The sequence below is a fragment of the Portunus trituberculatus genome, chromosome 41 (assembly GCF_017591435.1).
Source record: "Portunus trituberculatus isolate SZX2019 chromosome 41, ASM1759143v1, whole genome shotgun sequence".
NCBI lineage: Eukaryota > Metazoa > Arthropoda > Malacostraca > Decapoda > Portunidae > Portunus > Portunus trituberculatus.
In genome coordinates, this window is record NC_059295.1 from 19,291,914 (window position 1) to 19,310,940 (window position 19,027).

Genomic DNA, 19,027 nt, shown 5'->3' on the forward strand with positions numbered 1-19,027 from the left:
AGCATTAAGATGAAGCCACTTCCTGGGCCCAGTTGGAAGTCATGAGTGATAAATTTACAAATGAGTGCGTGTGTGGTGATGTACGGCCGCGTGTGGTGAGTGGTGACAGAGGCGAGCTGGGAAAGGCCTGCCAGTGCCCATTCATCACAGTCGTTAAGGCAGTCATTACTATTCGTCAGCCTTCGTCAGGTAGAAGTTCACGAAGGGAGTTATTATAGTATGCATTACACTGTATATGTAAATGTTATGTTTGTCTTCCTTATCCCCTTCTTCCTGTATGAATGTGAATGTTTGCCTGAGAGAGAGAGAGAGAGAGAGAGAGAGAGAGAGAGAGAGAGAGAGAGAGAGAGAGAGAGAAAGAGAGAGAGCCAACGCCCTCTGCTCTAAACTCAGTCGAAGAATATGAAGTGTCGCTCTCTAATTCAGCGAGGACCCGACTGCCGACCTTGAGGGAACGCGGGTGGGCCCTGCAAGGGTTTACACACACACACACACACACACACACACACACACACACACACACACACACACACACACACACACACACACACACACACACACACACACACACACACACACACCACACCACGTACACATAACAAGGTGGATTGGAGCGATAACTAGACATCACTCAATCGCGGTCACTAAGAACGCTCCACCGTCACCACTGCCTCCCGAATTTTTCTCATTAACTGCATCACTTTTCCAACAATCATCCTCTTGACTTACCTATCCCTCGTCACTATTACTGTCCCATGATTCATGCCGCCGCTTTCTCAGCACATCCAGTGAGGACTTTGCAATAAGCATTTACCTCCTACTCCTACATCGGCGAGAAAAAGAGAAGTAGTGTTTGGAGTGAGGGAGCGGGCGGGGGAGGATGAGGAGCAGTGGATGGATTGGACGAGCAGATTAGGGGAAGAGGAAAGAGGCAACACTTGGTAATCATGGTACAACGGAAGGCTTTCGAGTTCTTTCGGTTCCTGCTGCCGGATCAAGTTTGGATCAGCAAGGTGAGGCTAGTGAGGCTCGTTCGCCTTGTTGATTGGCTCCGAAGCGAAGCAGGTGAGCGACGGAAGGGGTGTTTCTAGGTTCCTATAAAAAGAAGTCAGGTAGGATCCTGCTCCTCTCCACCTGCGGGTAGCCTACGTTCGGCTCCATTCTGCTCGGCCTCACTCTAAACTCGGCGCCTTTGTGTTCCCCAGTGGATTTGTTGCGTGGAAAGGAGCTTTATGTCTTTCTTTTTCTCACTATCTCTACGTCTCACTCCGGGGCGAGAAGGGACTCAAAAGCTCCTGATTGTACCAACTTTATCCCGTGGCGACCGCTGATTGGCGCGCCGGCAACATGACTGACCCGCCTCGGCCAAGTAAGGGCAACGCGGAGGCACGGAAAGGGCAAAGCTGTGTTGGAAGGTGACAGGTCCTGCGTCCTCTGCAGGGTACGCCACTTTAGCACCCCAGCAAAGCCCCGAAGCCCACCCGCCAGCTTCACCAAGTTCGCTCGCCATCCCGCCCGCCCGCCCGCCACACGTTATCCCGTTCATCCTTCTCTAATAACTATGGATGAGAGATCCGACCCAGTATTCAGACCGCTGTGGCAAAAAGAAATATATAAAGTAGCGTTCTCGTTCAGTATAGCTTTCCAGGGCAGCCAGTCAGGCGGGAAAGGGCATGGAGTCGTCGGCGGAGGTCAAAGTCAGACTTTTACCTCTCCCGTCATGGATCCGCACTGATTCAGAGTGGAAAACGTCCGGTTGTTGCTAAATGTAAAAGAAGCGTGACGGCGGCTCGCTGCCTTGAGAGGTGTGGGGGCAGGAAAGGGCAGGGGAGGGAGGGGAGGGGCGGCCACTCAGGCTGGGCTGGAGTGGGTTGTTTCCCCACGTCAGTGTTGAACAAACTCGCAGCTCCCACCTCAATGCTCCTTATGCCCCGCGAGCGTCCATCAAGGTCAGCGGAGCGTGGCGGGCATCACGCTCCACCCTTGCGATACATAATGGCCCTCACTTTTGCTTGCCAGCCTCTTACCCTCGCCCTGGTCGATCTCGCAAGGGTGAGTGAATGGGTCGCCTTGCAGGACACCACGCTGCGTGTCACCCATCTCTGCCCATTGTTTATGCCCAGTGCCTCCTTTGCCTGTCTGCTGCTACCGCTGCTGTTCATGCTGCTGCTGCTGCTGCTGCAGGGATCTTGTGGAGGTAATTGGTGGCAGGTGATGGATGGGGCGCTGCGCTCATAACACATACGACCATGACAATCAGTCGAGGGAGGGAACGCAGCCACGCCGTCATTACTCACTCTCCATTTCTGCCACGTACTGTAATTATGTTCCTGCTGACTTATTAACATACGCCAGCACCTGCTCGGCCTAGCGAGGAAGGAAGGGCACTAAGTTTTCCTGCACCTTTATATACCTCATCATTAATTCTCTTCTCTTCTCTCATTCACCATCCACCATCCACTCTTCAGTCTCCTTCACACTTCGTCGAACCCCGTCTTAAGAGCGACATCTAGGGGGAATAACATGTAAATTAAGGTGATTTTGAACTTTAGCAACAGCCTCTCACCACTCATCCCCACCTTTAAGTGACCCTTTATCCCCGATACTTTTCCACTTCCTTCTTCTCTTTCCCCATACATCATTAGAGTCCTCCCCGGAACACCTCCCCAATATTTCCTTGTATCCCTCCTCTTGTATCAGTATCACCGTTCTGCATTAATCTTATATCTGAAGGGCTAGAGAGAGAGAGAGAGAGAGAGAGAGAGAGAGAGAGAGAGAGAGAGAGAGAGAGAGAGAGAGAGAGAGAGAGAGAGAGAGAGAGAGAGAGAGAGAGAGAGAGAGAGAGAGAGAGAGAGAGAGAGAGAGAGAGAGAGAGAGAGAGAGAGAGAGGTGAGCTTCTTAACTTATCCTCAGCAGTGCAATCAAGGCCGTATTTGTAATTTGTCGAGGTCTGACCGGGAAATGATGGCGGCTCAGACCTGGCCAACTCCGTGCTCACAGTTAATTTAAGGTGAACCTGGGCCTCCTCCTCCTCCTCCTCCTCCTCCTCCTCCTCCTCCTCCTCCTCCTCCTCCTCCTCTCTTGACCCCCTATTTTAAAGTTTGCCGAGGAGGAGTAATGGCTGCAAATTAAATTAAACCGGGCATACGTGTAATATTATCCAGAGCCGCCATCGCGATCCATCTCTCGTATCTATATATATTTTTCCCTCCGATAATTCTCAACTCTGAGCAGTGCAAGGGTCGGCCCGCCTATGAAGACCTCACGCTTCCCCCTCCACTCCTCCTCCTCCTCTTCCTCTTCCTCCTTCTTCTCCTCCTCCTCCTCCTCCTCCTCCTCCTCCTCCTCCTCCTCCTCCTCCTCCTCCTCCTCCTCCTCCTCCTCCTCCTCCTCCTCCTCCTCCTCCTCCTCCTCCTCCTCCTCCTCCTCCTCCTCCTCCTCCTCCTCCTCCTCCTCCTCCTCCTCCTCTTCCTCCTCCTCCTTCTCTCTTTTGAAGTAGAAATGAGAGCGTAGTAACCTTTATTTAATCTATCATGTTGTCAGTAGTAGTAGTAGTAGTAGTAGTAGTAGTAGTAGTAGTAGTAGTAGTAGTGGTAGTAGTAGTAGTAGTAGTAGTAGTAGTAGTAGTAGTAGTAGTAGTAGTAGTAGTAGTAGTAGTAGTAGTAGTAGTAGTAGTAGTAGTAGTAGTAGTAGTAGTAGTAGTGGTAGTAGTAGCTGTAGTAGATAACTTCACTTATTACTAATTGTTGTCCTAATGTTGCTTTTTACTCTCTCTGTTTCTGTGTAATAATTGTTTTCCTGATTTTTCTTCTCATTCTTTCCTCTTCCTCCTGCTAATCCTATACCTCCTTCTCCTCCTCCTCTTCCTCCTCCCTCTTCCTCCTCCTCCTCCTCCTTCAGTTCATAACCCCAAAGAATTCCACGTTTGAACCTCATTCGTACAATCCTTCAAGACATGTTTCTTTTTCTCTCTTCATCGTTCTTACGTACTTACTTCTGCAACCTTCTTAAAATCACAACCTCTTATTCTTTCCCAGACAGACACCTGCTTCTCTTTTTTTTTTATCTATTATCTCTTATTTTTTCTTCTTTCGTCCTCCTTTTCTCTTTTCCTGTTGTTGTTCTTTGCTTCTTCCCCATTTTTATCTCCATCTTCGTATTCTTATTCTCCTCCTCCATCTGCACCTCGACCTTCAATTCTTCCTTCTTCTTCTTCCTCTTCCTTCACTTTCCTGCTCCATATACTCTTGAAGTACATCCTCTTCATCCTGACCACCACCACCACCACCCTTGAACCCCGATGTGACAAGATCAGTGAGGGATGCCCAGGCCACTAGAGCGGGTCGTCCCCCCCCCCTCCAGGTTGCCGCGTCGGTGCGAGTGGGACGGTGGGTTTTTGTATCCAGTTTGGGTACATTTAGGTTCGTTCCCCCCATGTGAGTGAGTCGGCTGCTGCTGCTGCTGCTGGGAGGGAGGCAAGTTTGAACCAGCGGAGGAAGAAGACGGAGGGAGTGGAGGGAGGGAGGGATGGAGGGAGTGAGGGTCAGGAGATGAAAATGAGTGACTGCAGTGTCTCGTGTTAGTATCTACGACCAAAAGAGACGAGAATGGTGTTCCCTTCACTGTTGTTGTTCTGTTGAGTGTATGTGTACCTGTTTTGTTTGATGATGTGATGGGTGTAGGGGGAGGGGGAGGGGGGAAGGTGAAGGGGATGAGGAAGGAAAGTTCTCTGTGTGTCTGTTTGTCTGTCTGTCTGTCTGTCTGTCTGTCTGTCTGTCTGTCTGTCTTTCTCTCTCTCTCTCTCTCTCTCTCTCTCTCTCTCTCTCTCTCTCTCTCTCTCTCTCTCTCTCTCTCTCTCTCTCTCTCTCTCTCTCTCTCTCTCTCTCTCTCTCTCTCTCTCTCTCTCTCTCTCTCTCTCTCTCTCATAAATCATTTTGAAACACATCCTACTGATATGATGCACAATAGAGAGAGAGAGAGAGAGAGAGAGAGAGAGAGAGAGAGAGAGAGAGAGAGAGAATTTACCATATACGTATTCAATAAGACATCACCTGATACTGCAAAGAACATAATATCCATAGGTAGTGTTAACAAAAAGTGTTAAGCCAACTGCCACCTGATCATTGCTACGTAGAAAAAAAATAGTGAAGGAAAAGAGGAAGATGATAAAAAAAATGAAGAAAAGACGGAAATGGAGAATAATACTGTAAAATTGCCCTCTAAACCACAAGACCCCCGTGTGTGTGTGTGTGTGTGTGTGTGTGTGTGTGTGTGTGTGTGTGTGTGTGTGTGTGTGTGTTTACAGTTGTTGTTTATTGTTTCCTGTAGGTTGTAAAGACACTTCCTATGTTCTTTTCTTTTACCAACTTTCAGGTTTGGCTTTTCTTGGGATAAGTACTATTATTTTTTTTTAGTGAAGGGACAAAATAAAAGGTAGGTAAAGAGGAGGAGAAAAGACATGGCACAGGTATGGATTAAGTAGGAAGGATGATTAGGAAGGCGAAAAAGAGTCTGGCAAAATAGGATGAAATAAGAGATGTTTACAGAAGACTAGGGTAAAAATGAAAAAAAAAAGATATTAAACAAAGGAATATATGCACTAGAGAGAGAAAAATAGAAGCTGAAGGGAGTGCAAAGGAAACGGTTTATGGGAAAGATTATGCATTTTAAAGTAAGAAGTTAAAGAAAGAAAAAAAACAATAACGAATGAAGAAAGTGAAGAAAAAAGGGAAGAAAAATGACATGAAGTTAAATGAAAATTGAAAGATTATTAACATGAATTTAGTGTCTGTTCTTTTATGTGTTTGTATGTGTGTGTGTGTGTGTGTGTGTGTGTTTGTGCGTGTGTGTGTGTTTCACTGTTTGATATGCTGCAGTCTCTGACGAGACAGCCAGACGTTACCCTACGGAACGAGCTCAGAGCTCATTATTTCCGATCTACGGATAGGCCTGAGATCAGGCACACACCACACACCGGGACAGCAAGGTCACAACTCCTCGATTTACATCCCGTACCTACTCACTGCTAGGTGAACAGGGGCTACACGTGAAAGGAGACACACCCAAATATCTCCACCCGGTCGGGGAATCGAACCCCGGTCCTCTGGCTTGTGAAGCCAGCGCTCTAACCACTGAGCTACCAGGCGTGTGTGTGTGTGTGTGTGTGTCTTTGAACTTTGATCTTATCTCGGTAACCAGACACGACTACCGTAAATGAGAGGGAGAGAGAGAGAGAGAGAGAGAGAGAGAGAGAGAGAGAGAGAGAGAGAGAGAGAGAGAGAGAGAAAGACTGATGTAAGAATAAAAATCGTGGTGTATGATAATTGCTACATACGAATGAAACACGATACACACACACACACACACACACACACACACACACACACACACACACACACACACACACACACACACACACACACACACACACACACACACACACACACACACACACACACACACACACACACACACACACACACACACACACACACACACACACACACACACACACACACACACACACACAAATCTACGGGGTTTACGCGTCTTTTTCTCTCAGATTTCTAGAAGTACGAAAATTGAATATATAAAAGAACTGCCTATAAAAACTTATTGTTCTTCTTATCTTTTTTATCTTTTATATTCAAGTAGCTCCCTTACCCCCTTTCTCTCTCTCTCTCTCTCTCTCTCTCTCTCTCAATCTGTCCCAAATGTTCTTAAGGAAATTACTTGTCTTTCTTATTCGAAGAGAGAGAGAGAGAGAGAGAGAGAGAGAGAGAGAGAGAGAGAGAGAGAGAGAGAGAGAGAGAGAGAGAGAGAGAGAGAGAGAGAGAGAGAGAGAGAGAGAGAGAGAGAGAGAGAGAGAGAGAGAGAGAGAGAGAGAGAGAGAGAGAGAGAGAGAGAGAGAGAGAGAGAGAGAGAGAGAGAGAGAGAGAGAGAGAGAGAGAGAGAGAGAGAGAGAGAGAGAGAGAGAGAGAGAGAGAGAGAGAGAGAGAGAGAGAGAGAGTGTATTTATGAAAGTCTGCGGATATGTACTGCGGAGAACTACACACACACACGCACGCACACGCCCCACCCCACCTCCCCACACACACACACGTTGATATTGCTCTAACCTCATGTTTTTTTGCTTATTTTTTTTCACACGTATATTTATCACAATTGTCTTTCATCTCTATTGTTTCTGTCTCATCTTCTCTTCATTTCCTTCAGATTTTGTTCAGTTTTTCATGGTTATGTCATATTTGGAAAGATAATTTTTCTTAACATTTTCAGAAACACTTAGAACAATTTGGACGCCATGAATTATTAATGTGTTGTTAGTAGTATGTATTTCTTGGGGGTGTTTCTCATTACATCTACTTCACTTCCTCTTCTTTCTTATTGGTGTGTATGTATAATGTATTCACTCTTAATAACGATGTGTGGAAGTCTCAACAGATTACTTTACAATATCGCGTGGTTCCTTGGTCATTATATTATTAGTTACTCACTCATCATTCTTGTCTTGTTAATACTGCACACGCTTTTAAGTTTTAGTCTCGCTGCTTATATTATGTTCATCTTGTATTTCAACGTAAACTTCTTACCTTTTTTCCTTAACACTTGATATCTGTTCTTTTATATTTAGTGTTTTACAATTTTGATTTTCTCCATCATCGTTCATCGTTTTTGGCATTTTCTGTTAGTTTTTCTTCAATCATTTATCATTTTTGAGTATTTATCTGTTCCCTCTTCTTCATTATCTCCTTGACTTTCTATTTATTTCTATCCTCAGTTCTCTTTATTCATTGCTTCTCTCCCTACTCCATTTCTCTTCCCATATGTTTTCATTCTTCATGTTTAGATTTCGTAGTTTTCATCCCATTTTGATGTATCCCTGTTTACGTTTTTCTCTTGTTATCCTCCACTTGTTCTTGTTGCTTTGAAATTATTCCTACTCTTTCCATCCTTTCTTTTTTCTGTGATTTGTTATCTTCTCTTCTCTTTCTCTTGCTTGTTTGTCTTGTTCTTGAATTTTATGTGTTTCCTTTTCTTCTTCTTATATACTTTGGTGCTTTACCTATCCCTTTATCCATCCATGTCTTTTCATCACCATTCTTTTTTTTTTTTGTTATCTATTTCTTTCTTTTCTTGTTTTTTTTTTGGTCCTATGCAGTTTGTCTTCCGCCTTCGCCATGATATATTGCTTTTAGTATTTTCTTATTTTCACTTTCTAATCTTTCTTTTATATCCTATTTTTATATATCAGTGTTTGTAAAAGGCATTCAGTTTCATAAAGAAGTGTAGGAGTTTCAACAAATTACTCTACAACATTGCCCAATACCTGTGTCATCTTGTTTCTTAGCTATTCACCCCTTTACATTTCTTTCCGCGTTAATGTTGCTGTTTCATCCTACACGTTTCCTCTTTGCATTCTATCCCTGGCACAAGACTCCAGCCTCGCATGTGCTCCTCTCATAAACTTGCGGCACGGAGACGAGGAACCAACCCGCTGCCTCCTTCATTCATCACGCCAATAATACTCTCTCTCTCTCTCTCTCTCTCTCTCTCTCTCTCTCTCTCTCTCTCTCACACACTCTCTCTGATATAGTCTCTTAGTAAAGGTTAAGAAAACATTGATATAGTCTCTTAGTAAAGGTTAAGAAAACACACACACACACACACACACACACACACACACACACACACACACACACACACACACACACACACACACACACACACACACACACACACACACACACACACACACACACACACACACACACACACACACATACAGAGAGAGAGAGAGAGAGAGAGAGAGAGAGAGAGAGAGAGAGAGAGAGAGAGAATAAGGCAGACAAAAAGACGAACAGACAGAAAGGGACTCACAGAAACAGGCAGATAAGGAGACATTGGACAAAGCGCGCCCATACACACACACACACACACACACACACACACACACACACACACACACACACACACACACACCGCGTAGTGTAGTGGTTAGCACGCTCGACTCACACTCGAGAGGGTCCGGGTTCGAGTCCCGGAGGCGGCGAGGCAAATGGGCAAGCCTCTTAATGTGTAGCTCCTGTTCACCTAGCAGTAAATAGGTACGGGATGTAACTCGAGGGGTTGTGGCCTCGCTTTCCCGGTGTGTGGAGTGTGTGTTGTGGTCTCAGTCCTACCCGAAGATCGGTCTATGGGCTCTGAGCTCGCTCCGTAATGGGATAGACTGGCTGGGTGGCCAGCAGCCGACCGAGGTGAATTACACACACACACACACACACACACACACACACACACACACACACACACACACACACACACCGTGCAGTCAGTCAAGGTGGGCATGTCATTAACTGTGCTCAGAATACCTGCGTTTGTCTTTTTTTTTCTTCTTTCCTCCGAGAATTCATCAAAGAAAGTGTGTGATTACCTATGAATGACAGTATGGTCCTCCTCCTCCTCCTCCTCCTCCTCCTCCTCCTCCTCCTCCTCCTCCTCCTCCTCCTCCTCCTCCTCCTCCTCCTTCTCCTCCTCCTCCTCCCACTTTCTATCTTCCCTCTTCTCCTTCGTCTTCCTGCATCCCTTTTAATCTTCCTCCACCTCCTCCTATTCTTCTTTCTCATTCTTCTTCTCTTACTAGTCATCATTAACCTAGTCGTCTTTTCCTTCTCTTTGTTTCTCACTCACTCACTTCTTTTGTTCACTTCTTCATCTTCGTTCACTGGTTGCTGGCTTGGAATTTCTTTGTCCATCGTTTTGCTTTCTCATATATAATTTTCTTTTATTTTACTTTGTTTTTGTGTTTTTTTCACACTCAAGTTTTTATTCGATTTCCGCTCACTAGCTATTTTCATTCTTGCTTTTTTTTTTTTTTTTTTTTTTTTTTTTTTTTTTGTATCTTATTGTTCACAAGTCTCGGTACGAAGTTTCATTGGAAGGAAGTTTACTCCGATAACCTTATTTTTTGCATTACTATTTGTATGCATTTTTCTTATCAAACGTGAAATTATTTGATAAGGAAAGGTTTAGGACGTACACGAAAAAAAAAAATGGATAAAGTAAATATTGTTCTCATACACATCAAAGCAAACATTATTTTCATTATGTTGTTGAAAAGAAAAGACGTATCGATACTACACATTTTTATAATAAGGAACAGAAAATTAAGAATAAAAAAAAAAGAAGAGGATCAAAAGAGAATAACTATATAAAACTTAACTTTTAGAAACATAGACACTACAACATCGTACGAGGCGAAGGAATTATATAAGGTGAACCAAGAGTCGTAGAAAGAAAACAGATTCTAGAGTCTGAGTGAAAAAAAAAAGAGAGAGAGAGAGAAGAGGAAGAGCAAAACAAACATCAGGATTTTGTGTTTAGGGATGAAAGAGCGATAAAAACAAAGATAACAAAGAAAAAATCAGGAAAAGAAATAATGAAAGGTTTTTGTTATAAGGGAAAGTAAAACGTGAGAGAGAAAAGAAGATGCATAAATGAAAGATGGGAATCATTCAGTGTTTTTTGGGTATGAAAAGAAATAAATCAGGACACAAAACAATGGAAAAACAAACAGGCTTACTTGTTGGTCACTATTTTGGGTATAGGAATTGAAAAAAAAATAGTAACAAGGGAATGAGAAGAAGAAAGAGACGGAGGTGGAGAGGGATGAAGAGGAGGAGAAGGAGGAGGAAGAGAAAAGGAGGAGGAGGAGGAGGAGGAGGAGAAGGAGGAGGACAATGAGGTTTTGAGGGTGAATTGAGGAGGCAGACAGACAATCAGTAGGTACGTCTGGTTTACGGTGAGGGTGACTGTACCATTACCTTGATGGACGCTTGGGACAATGACTGACTCCCTCTTGCTCTCTCTCTCTCTCTCTCTCTCTCTCTCTCTCTCTCTCTCTCTCTCTCTCTCTCTCTCTCTCTCTCTCTCTCTCTCTCTCTCTCTCTCTCTCTCTCTCTCTCTCTCTCTCTACAGCCTAGCTCCCCCTTTCCTCCTCTCCAGGTTACTCACTTCCTTCCTTCCTTTTTTTTTCCAATCCTTTATTCCCTCATCTGATTTCATTTCACTTCTGAGGATCCTTTCTGTCTCTCTCCAGCTCCTTCTCTCCTCCGTTTTTAATTTTATCTTTCTTATCGTTTTCCTTCATCATAACCTATTCTTTCCTCTTCACCGCAAGAAGGAGGAGGAGAAGGAGACGGAGGGAAGAGAAGGGAGGAGGAGGAGGAAGAGGTGGTGGTGGTGGTAGTTTTGCTGGTGGTAGTGGTGATTTGACAAGGACAATAAAACTTTTTTTTTTTTTTTAAATATGCATAGATGAATTTAACACTCGTATGTATCTTCGAAGGCAAGAGATCGTACCCGGTGAAGTAGAAAGAGATAAGTGGATTTGACAACACAAAAAAAAAGACTCGTAGAGGTGCAAATGTTTGTGATACATGATAGATATTTCAATTCAGCCGTTTTCCTACACTTAGTGAAAAGACTTTATTCGTTTATTTACGTTCTCAAAAAGGGTGAAGCAGAGGGAGGAAAGAGGTGAAGGAATGCAAAAAGATGGAGAGAGAGAGAGAGAGAGAGAGAGAGAGAGAGAGAGAGAGAGAGAGAGAGAGAGAGAAACAAACTAACAATGAAATAAATAAAAGAAACAAGAAAAATCAAAAGAAACCAAATATCAATAAAACAATGAAACATGAGGGGAAAAAAAATATAAAACAGAATAAAACAAAGCAACATGCGTCTGAAATAGTGTGACGATAGCAGTGGCAGTGACGTCAGATTGGCAGTGGGAGAGAGTGAGCGGCAGTTAGGAAACATTTGGTTATGGGAAGCTGAGGTAGTGGTAGTGGCAGTAATAGCAGTAACGCTCCGAGCTTTACCTGCACATACTCCCAGCAAAAACATAAAGCCGCAAAGAGTGATGTACAAGATCCGCCAATACCATAAAGCACCGGCCTGTCTGTGGTTAGCGTAAGGGCGTATAATCTCGGGTCTTCAGTGGGCACCAAGCGGAGTTCCAGAGCGCGTGATTCATGACTTGATTATTCAGAGCGTAAGCGATTTGCCCCCACACAGAGGTCTTGCTTCACTGCCTCCCCATCCGCACCTGACGCGAGGAGCCTTCTACCTTGAGTTACTGTACCGGCCTCTGCTTGTTCCCTTCTTATTGTGGACGTGTTACGCGGGGAAGGGGTTCAGGTGAGGTCAGGAAGGGAGATGTTTTTTTTTTTTTTCAAGTTTTATTATGTTCTTAGTCATTTACAAGTTATTATAGAAAACATTTTGATGGACCATACCCTCCAAGTCCTCCTGAAACTGTGATATTTACTTGTGATCAATAAAATATCCTATTCACATATAAGATTTGTTTGGGTGTATGTTTGATCTGCTGCAGTCTCTGACGAGACAGCCAGACGTTACCCTACGGAACGAGCTCAGAACTCATTATTTCCGATCTTCGGATAGGTCTGAGACCAGGCACACACCACACACCGGGACAACAAGGTCACAACTCCTCGATTTACATCCCGTACCTACTCACTGCTAGGTGAACAGGGCTACACGTGAAAGGAGACACACCCAAATATCTCCACCCGGCCGGGAATCGAAACGGTTCCCGGTTCTGTGTGTGTGTGTGTGTGTGTGTGTGTGTGTGTGTGTGTGTGTGTGTGTGTGTGTGTGTGTGTGTGTGTGTGTGTGTGTGTGTGTGTGTGTGTGTGTGTGTGTGTGTGTGTGTGTGTGTGTGTGTGTGTGTGTGTGTGTGTGTGTGTGTGTCTATGTGTGTGTGCGTGTGTGTGTGTTCGCCAGCATTTCCTTGCCTACCCACGGCGGACGGAAGCAGTCAGTTAGGCGACAGAAGAGGTGGTGCATGTTTTTGGTGCGACAAGCTGCTGCAAGAGTTACTGCAGAGCCGATGGGAACTGAATTAATGAGTGAGTGAGTGAGTGAGCGAATGAGTGAGTGGGTGGGTGAGTTTGGAAGGAGCCTCGCCTCGCCAGGATAATAACTTAACGACTGATTGTTTATGCTTGGTTTCTCATCCCTTGGGAGTCTCTCTCTCTCTCTCTCTCTCTCTCTCTCTCTCTCTCTCTCTCTCTCTCTCTCTCTCTCTCTCTCTCTCTCTCTCTCTCTCATCTAGATAAACGCTATGAAAGATTAAATGCTATTATTTTTTTTTTTTTCATGTGTTATTCTTTAAATACGACTATATAATATGTATACGAATATTGTGATATTCCCACCCCTATTCTATTTCTTATGATATCTTGAATCCATACCGGAAAAGATTACTAATACATTTTTTTTTTTCAATAACTGGTCAGGGAAAACATGCTCTTGTTTCATCCCTTCATTACTGGGACGCATTTTTACCATGAGTCTTGGGTGCAAATATATATCACTTTATTGATATTAGGAAGGTTCTTTAGAAGTCAGAAGATTAATGGCCACCGTTTCCTCTATTCTAATCCATCACATGAGTTTCTGAAGTTGTATAAAATCACCAAATAGGTACCAGAATGAATATGGAGACGTGGCATGGTACTGAAAGGGTTAGAAAGAAACTGCGTGCGTCTAGAATCTCGTCACGATCACAGTGTGAAGAGTCGTTAAGCAGTGCGTGGTGTGTGTGTGTGTGTGTGTGTGTGTGTGTGTGTGTGTGTGTGTGTGTGTGTGTGTGGTGTGCGTGGGAGCTGCAGATCTCGTCGTCACTGGCTCGTGGTGAGGTACAGTACGGCCGCTTCTCACCTGTGCCGGGGGGAGATAATTACGTGTTCCTCATTATTGCTTTCCGGTGTGAGCACCAAGACACCTGCTTGTTTCTACTGGTGCTTTTCACGTCCTTCGATTCCTGGGCTGAGAAAGAGAGAGAGAGAGAGAGAGAGAGAGAGAGAGAGAGAGAGAGAGAGAGAGAGAGAGAGAGAGAGAGAGAGAGAGAGAGAGAGAGAGAGACTTGCCTTATGACTCTAGGGAGCAACCTCGTAGTGTTTCGGTTCCCTTCTCCAGTGTTTTTTTTCTCCCATACAGTTGTCCATGTGGCGAAACCCTCTCCCTCCCTCTTCCCACACAGTACAATACGAGACACGGATACTCTCTCACATAGCACAGTCTTATTCTTCATAAAAACTGTCTCTTTTACCTAGGAGGACACTGATTTTGTACTGGTTATGTCTTAAGCTGGACTGACAGAGCACGCCTTCCTTGAGTTTTGCGTGAGTGTTGGTGTAGTGAGGAAGAGAGTTAGTAGAAAGATAATGTGAGTGAAAATGAGATGAGGGTGAAAAGAATTAGTAAAAAGATAGTGTTGGGGAAAAGTAGATAGGAAGGAGAGAGTTGACTAGTGGTGTGAATGAGGAAGTGACGACGAGAAGGAGACTGACAACTATAAAGAGAGAAACAGACAGACGACAAATAGATGAACCAAAATAGTGTTGTTTTAGTGAGAGTAGAAGACTATTACAGAATGACACCTGAAGCACTGATGGGAGAACTCTGAGGCTTTAATGATTCGTAATGAAGCGCCTGGTGAAAGTAAACACAGCGGTGATGGATGGCATAGTGGTCCTTATATTCCACGAGACAACAAAAAAGAAAAGAGAAAAAACCCTCCATATAAGCCTGTGCCTACCTCGGCCTTAACTTCTCGCCGACCTCAAATCCATTCCGCCCAGTCTTCCTCTCTCTCTCTCTCTCTCTCTCTCTCTCTCTCTCTCTCTCTCTCTCTCTCTCTCTCTCTCTCTCTCTCTCTCTCTCTCTCTCTCTCTCTCTCTCTCTCTCTCTCTCTCTCTCTCTCTCTCTCTCTCTCTTTCCAGCCTACAAGGTGATGGATAGCGGGTGTGGTGTTCACGTGAGCACTTGTCTGCATACAAACTATAATCCAGCCATACACACGCCCACACCAGGCCGTCCCGCTGACTTATCATCACCGCCCACCTCTACGTTTTCTTTGGTAATTACACACCTGTCTCATTAATTGGCCATGAGTAATATATGTATCTAATTACAACTTCCGTGTGAGTTATGTTCCCGGTCGTTTAAATACCACTGGGCCGGCCACCTGTCTGGCTTAGGTGCGGGTGATTTATGTGTCCCTTGCTTAACTGCTGCCCCATGAGGCTCCGTGTCAAAACTTGTAATATGTTTTCTCTCTGGGTATAAGTAATTGTGCTCCTGCAATCCCCATTAATCGTTTGCTGAGGGGAAAAAAATGTGTGTTCTCTTTGTAGTGGTTATGTTCATGTAATCGGTCTCTCTCTCTCTCTCTCTCTCTCTCTCTCTCTCTCTCTCTCTCTCTCTCTCTCTCTCTCTCTCTCTCTCTCTCTCTCTCTCTCTCTCTCTCTCTCTCAAATACTGGTGTTGGTTTTCTTATATGTGTATAGGAGGTGTATAAGTAAGTATTAGTGTAGGGTAGAGAGAGATGGCAGGGGGTCAGGGATATAAAGCTAGAGTTGGCGCAGGAGAAAGTTCACAACTAGTTATAAGGTTGAAGTAGAAAAGTCACGTTTCCTCTCTTACACTTACACTGTGAGCCATAATTTTTTTTTTTTTTTTTTTTTTGTGAAGCAAGTCCACGAGTGATGAGGCTTCGTGATGCAACGGTCTGTGTGATGATGCTTCTCTTGTTGTCTCTCACCGGTAATGTCTCAATAGGCGTCTGGATTTAGCAGTGAATTGATGTTTGTGGAGATGATGCACAGTTGTGAAGTTGACCTTTTCACCCATCCTATAAATTATGTTAAGTTTTGTTTAGTTGAGAATTGATAGTTTCATTTTTCCTCTGTGTGATTTATAAGAACAACTTTGATCAAGATTTTATTCATTGTCTTTAGTTATAAACGTTTTCTTCATAACTTCATGTGGAAATATTGCAATACAACGCCCAATGTAAGATCGTGGCGTTGGCTGCGTATTGTTGAGAAAAAAAGTCGACATCACTTGAACTAACTTAAAAAAGAGTTACATATTTGTATTAAAAGTAATAACGTCTTGGTGCCTTGCAAGACGAAGTACACCTCACGGGGGAGGATTACTTGAAATAATGACTAGTGAATAACCATAAATAATGGACACAGCCTCAAGCAGTGGCGTTCATTATAGAGCCTCAGCGGCAGTCCGGTCCTGCCCGAGGCTGCCACAGTCTTTCTCCAGTGATAAATCAATTAGAGGAAGGAATCTCGCAAATAGTTATCATTTTCCTTCGCATGCGGCTGGCAAACTTATAGCACGTATGTTTAAGTTGACTCGTTGTATGTTATTTCTGTTTAACAATATTAATGGTGCACTGGTGTATCTCAGTAATGGCGCAACTTTTTGACAAAAGGCTCTGTTGCACTTGTGTTCCTCAGGGGTGTTTAAGTACTACATGGATCATGTCACTGTGCCGGGATCGGCGGAGAGACGCCCGCCGCACTGGGACATTGGGACGCTTGACCTTCACTCCTCGTCCTCATCATATCAACGATAGATCAACAAACTCATCCGTGGAGAGATTTCTGTGTTTCCTGGGGCTGGCTAGGGAGTCCGGCGTAGTGAGGGGCGTCGTCGCTGTCTCAGAATTAACATTTCCATCTTCAATCCGGTCGTCATTTTTGTTCCCTTTGGTGGTATCGCCTTGGGCTTTGCCACGCTGACTGCTGCGTTGAGTCGAGCGTGTCGAGGAACGTGTGGAAAACCGTTTGGAGAAGATAGCCGGTGCGGTGGATGTGTCTTTTGTCAATTGACATTTGTTGGACGACGAGCGGTAGTACATCAGCACTGCGAGACTCACAGCAACCACTGTTACTATGAAGTTTAGCACCACGAAGGTGAAAACTGCTGGAAGCCATCCGCTGGACGCCTGCTGGCTAGCCTTAGGTTTTTGGCTGACGTCATCTGCTGTTGGAACGTCCTCTGTCTCAGATGACGTGGTGGTGATTGAAGGATCGTTTTTGTTTTAGTCACTGTATGGGGAAAGAGGAAAGGTCTTGTTTAAAAGGAACTCTAATGAATAACAAACTTGTAATAAGTCTTAGTTCTGAAGGAAGCACATAGGAAATATACTAAAGTTCAAGCCAAGTATGCCAACATTGAACCATTATGACAGGACGGACCTTCCTCATCGCCGCCAAACTCCACCATCTGGAAGTTCGGGTTACAAGGTGCCACCAACCCGCTACTCAACTTCCCCATCTTCACCTTGAGTTGCCTTTCCTTCGTCAGATTCGTGTAAAGAGTATGATTAAATAGAGGAACACCATCCACCAGAGCCTGCAATCCAATATGGCAGTGGTATTAGATATAGATAATTTTATACCTTTTTTTATATATATATATATATAAAAGCAGTCTAGCGACCAACGCATTCGTCATACTCACCCCAATGTTCCCCAGATTTACGTCCCAGACTACTGTGACTTCTTTCAGGCCCCTAGTAAGACCCAGCTGATCCGTGGTCACATTGATGGAAAGTTTTTTTTCGCCAAAACTGACGTCTGCTGCAGAGCCACTTAGAGGGAGGTCTTCCGCATTTGAGTCAATAAGAGGCTTTAAGTTAGAAAAGTTAAGGTCCGTCCCTTCCCTAGATGGAGGCAGTACAGGCACTGTCTTGTCGACGTGAGGATTCCCCAAAGGATGCTTAAACCAGCCACCATCTATGTTCATGTGGACGTAGTCGCCATCTTGACGCAAAAAGAATGTGTGGTCACCCGGAGCCATTGTCACAGATTTATCAAAAAGACATCCTGCAGAAGGCGAAGGAAGATTAAATTTCTTGATTAGCATTAATGAAAATTAATAGGAAAACTCTAAGATAGTGTACGAAAAGAATGAAAATATCTAAATATATAATACAAGTGATATTAGTCCTCAAGTAGAAAAAAAAAAAAAACGTAGCTTTACATTTTCATTACTCAGGATTAAGCCAGATTAAATGTCTGTCATCAGTACAGAGATGCAGATATACCAATGTGCCATGCCATTAAAGAATAATAAGTGAGAAAGCAGAAGCCTTACCGGTGACACAGTTGAAGTAGTATTGGATAGACTGGTCCGATTTCACCGACATGTTGATTGGGGGCTGCAGGCCGGTTTCATGGCGCAGTATGTAGGTGCGGTGCTTCCCCTGGCGCACCATCACCTTCAGGTCCCAGGCAGTAGAGGCGGAATCATCTGTTTCTCTAGCCACCTCCATCCACAATTCAGTTATATCACTTGATTCGATATTTTCACGAACAGCGTTACCTTCACCGCAAGCTAGCATTATGAATCCAGCCATTAAGAAGAATTGGCACTTCCTGTTGGTCTTGGTTGATTGTAGAATTAACTCAGCAGTAAATATTGGTTCCTGAGGCATTATAGCAACGGATATTCGCCGCTGGAACTGCATGATAGGACGGGCAGGGCTTTTGCTTCTGTACATCACACATTCTGTGGCAAAGAAGGGTGTAATTTTTTTTTGTTCACGTAGATCTTCTGTTAAGGAAGTTGAATATATATATATATATATATATAATATATATATAAAAAAAAAAATATATATATATATATATATATATATATATATATATATATATATATATATATATATATATATATATATATATATATATATATATATATATATATATATATACATATATTGCGCTAACCCGCAGCAACTGAGGTAATATCATGCCAAGATATAAAACTGTATACTATTATTAGTAATAATAAAATGAAGTTGAGAAGTGACATAGATAAGGTATGGTCAGTATTAGGAAAATAAATAAATAAGTAAAATTATAAAAAAACAAAAGCAGACTATGGTAAACTTCATTGTAGAGTGGCTTTGACATTTATTGATATGATTAACACTATGGAAGAATGTGACTACGAAACCTGCTGATAGTTGTGACATGAAATATTCAACAATACTCGCTGGGATAATTGTATCAACACTGGCATATTCTCCAGAAAAAAAAGGAAAATGGTATAAAAAATAATATATTAATATTTAGTTCTAACATGATACAAGTAACCAAGAGATAGATAGATAGATAGATAGATAGATAGA

The 19,027-nt window shown here is 43.6% G+C and overlaps 1 protein-coding gene and 1 long non-coding RNA gene across 2 annotated transcripts in view; one reads left to right on the plus strand and one right to left on the minus strand.

The window, feature by feature from the left end:
* LOC123516584 overlaps positions 1-19,027 on the plus strand; it is a 204,889-nt gene that overhangs the window by 16,074 nt on the left and 169,788 nt on the right. The window lies entirely within an intron of this gene.
* The window catches only part of LOC123516580, a 5,109-nt gene continuing 1,879 nt past the window's right edge, over positions 15,798-19,027 (minus strand). Inside the window, exons 2-5 of the mRNA XM_045276089.1 lie at positions 17,989-18,402; positions 17,353-17,717; positions 17,088-17,244; positions 15,798-16,937 (exon numbers count right to left, since the gene is read on the minus strand). Coding sequence (XP_045132024.1) covers positions 16,789-16,937; positions 17,088-17,244; positions 17,353-17,717; positions 17,989-18,402 — 1,085 coding nt within the window. The 3' untranslated portion in view covers positions 15,798-16,788. The remainder of the gene's footprint in view (positions 16,938-17,087; positions 17,245-17,352; positions 17,718-17,988; positions 18,403-19,027) is intronic.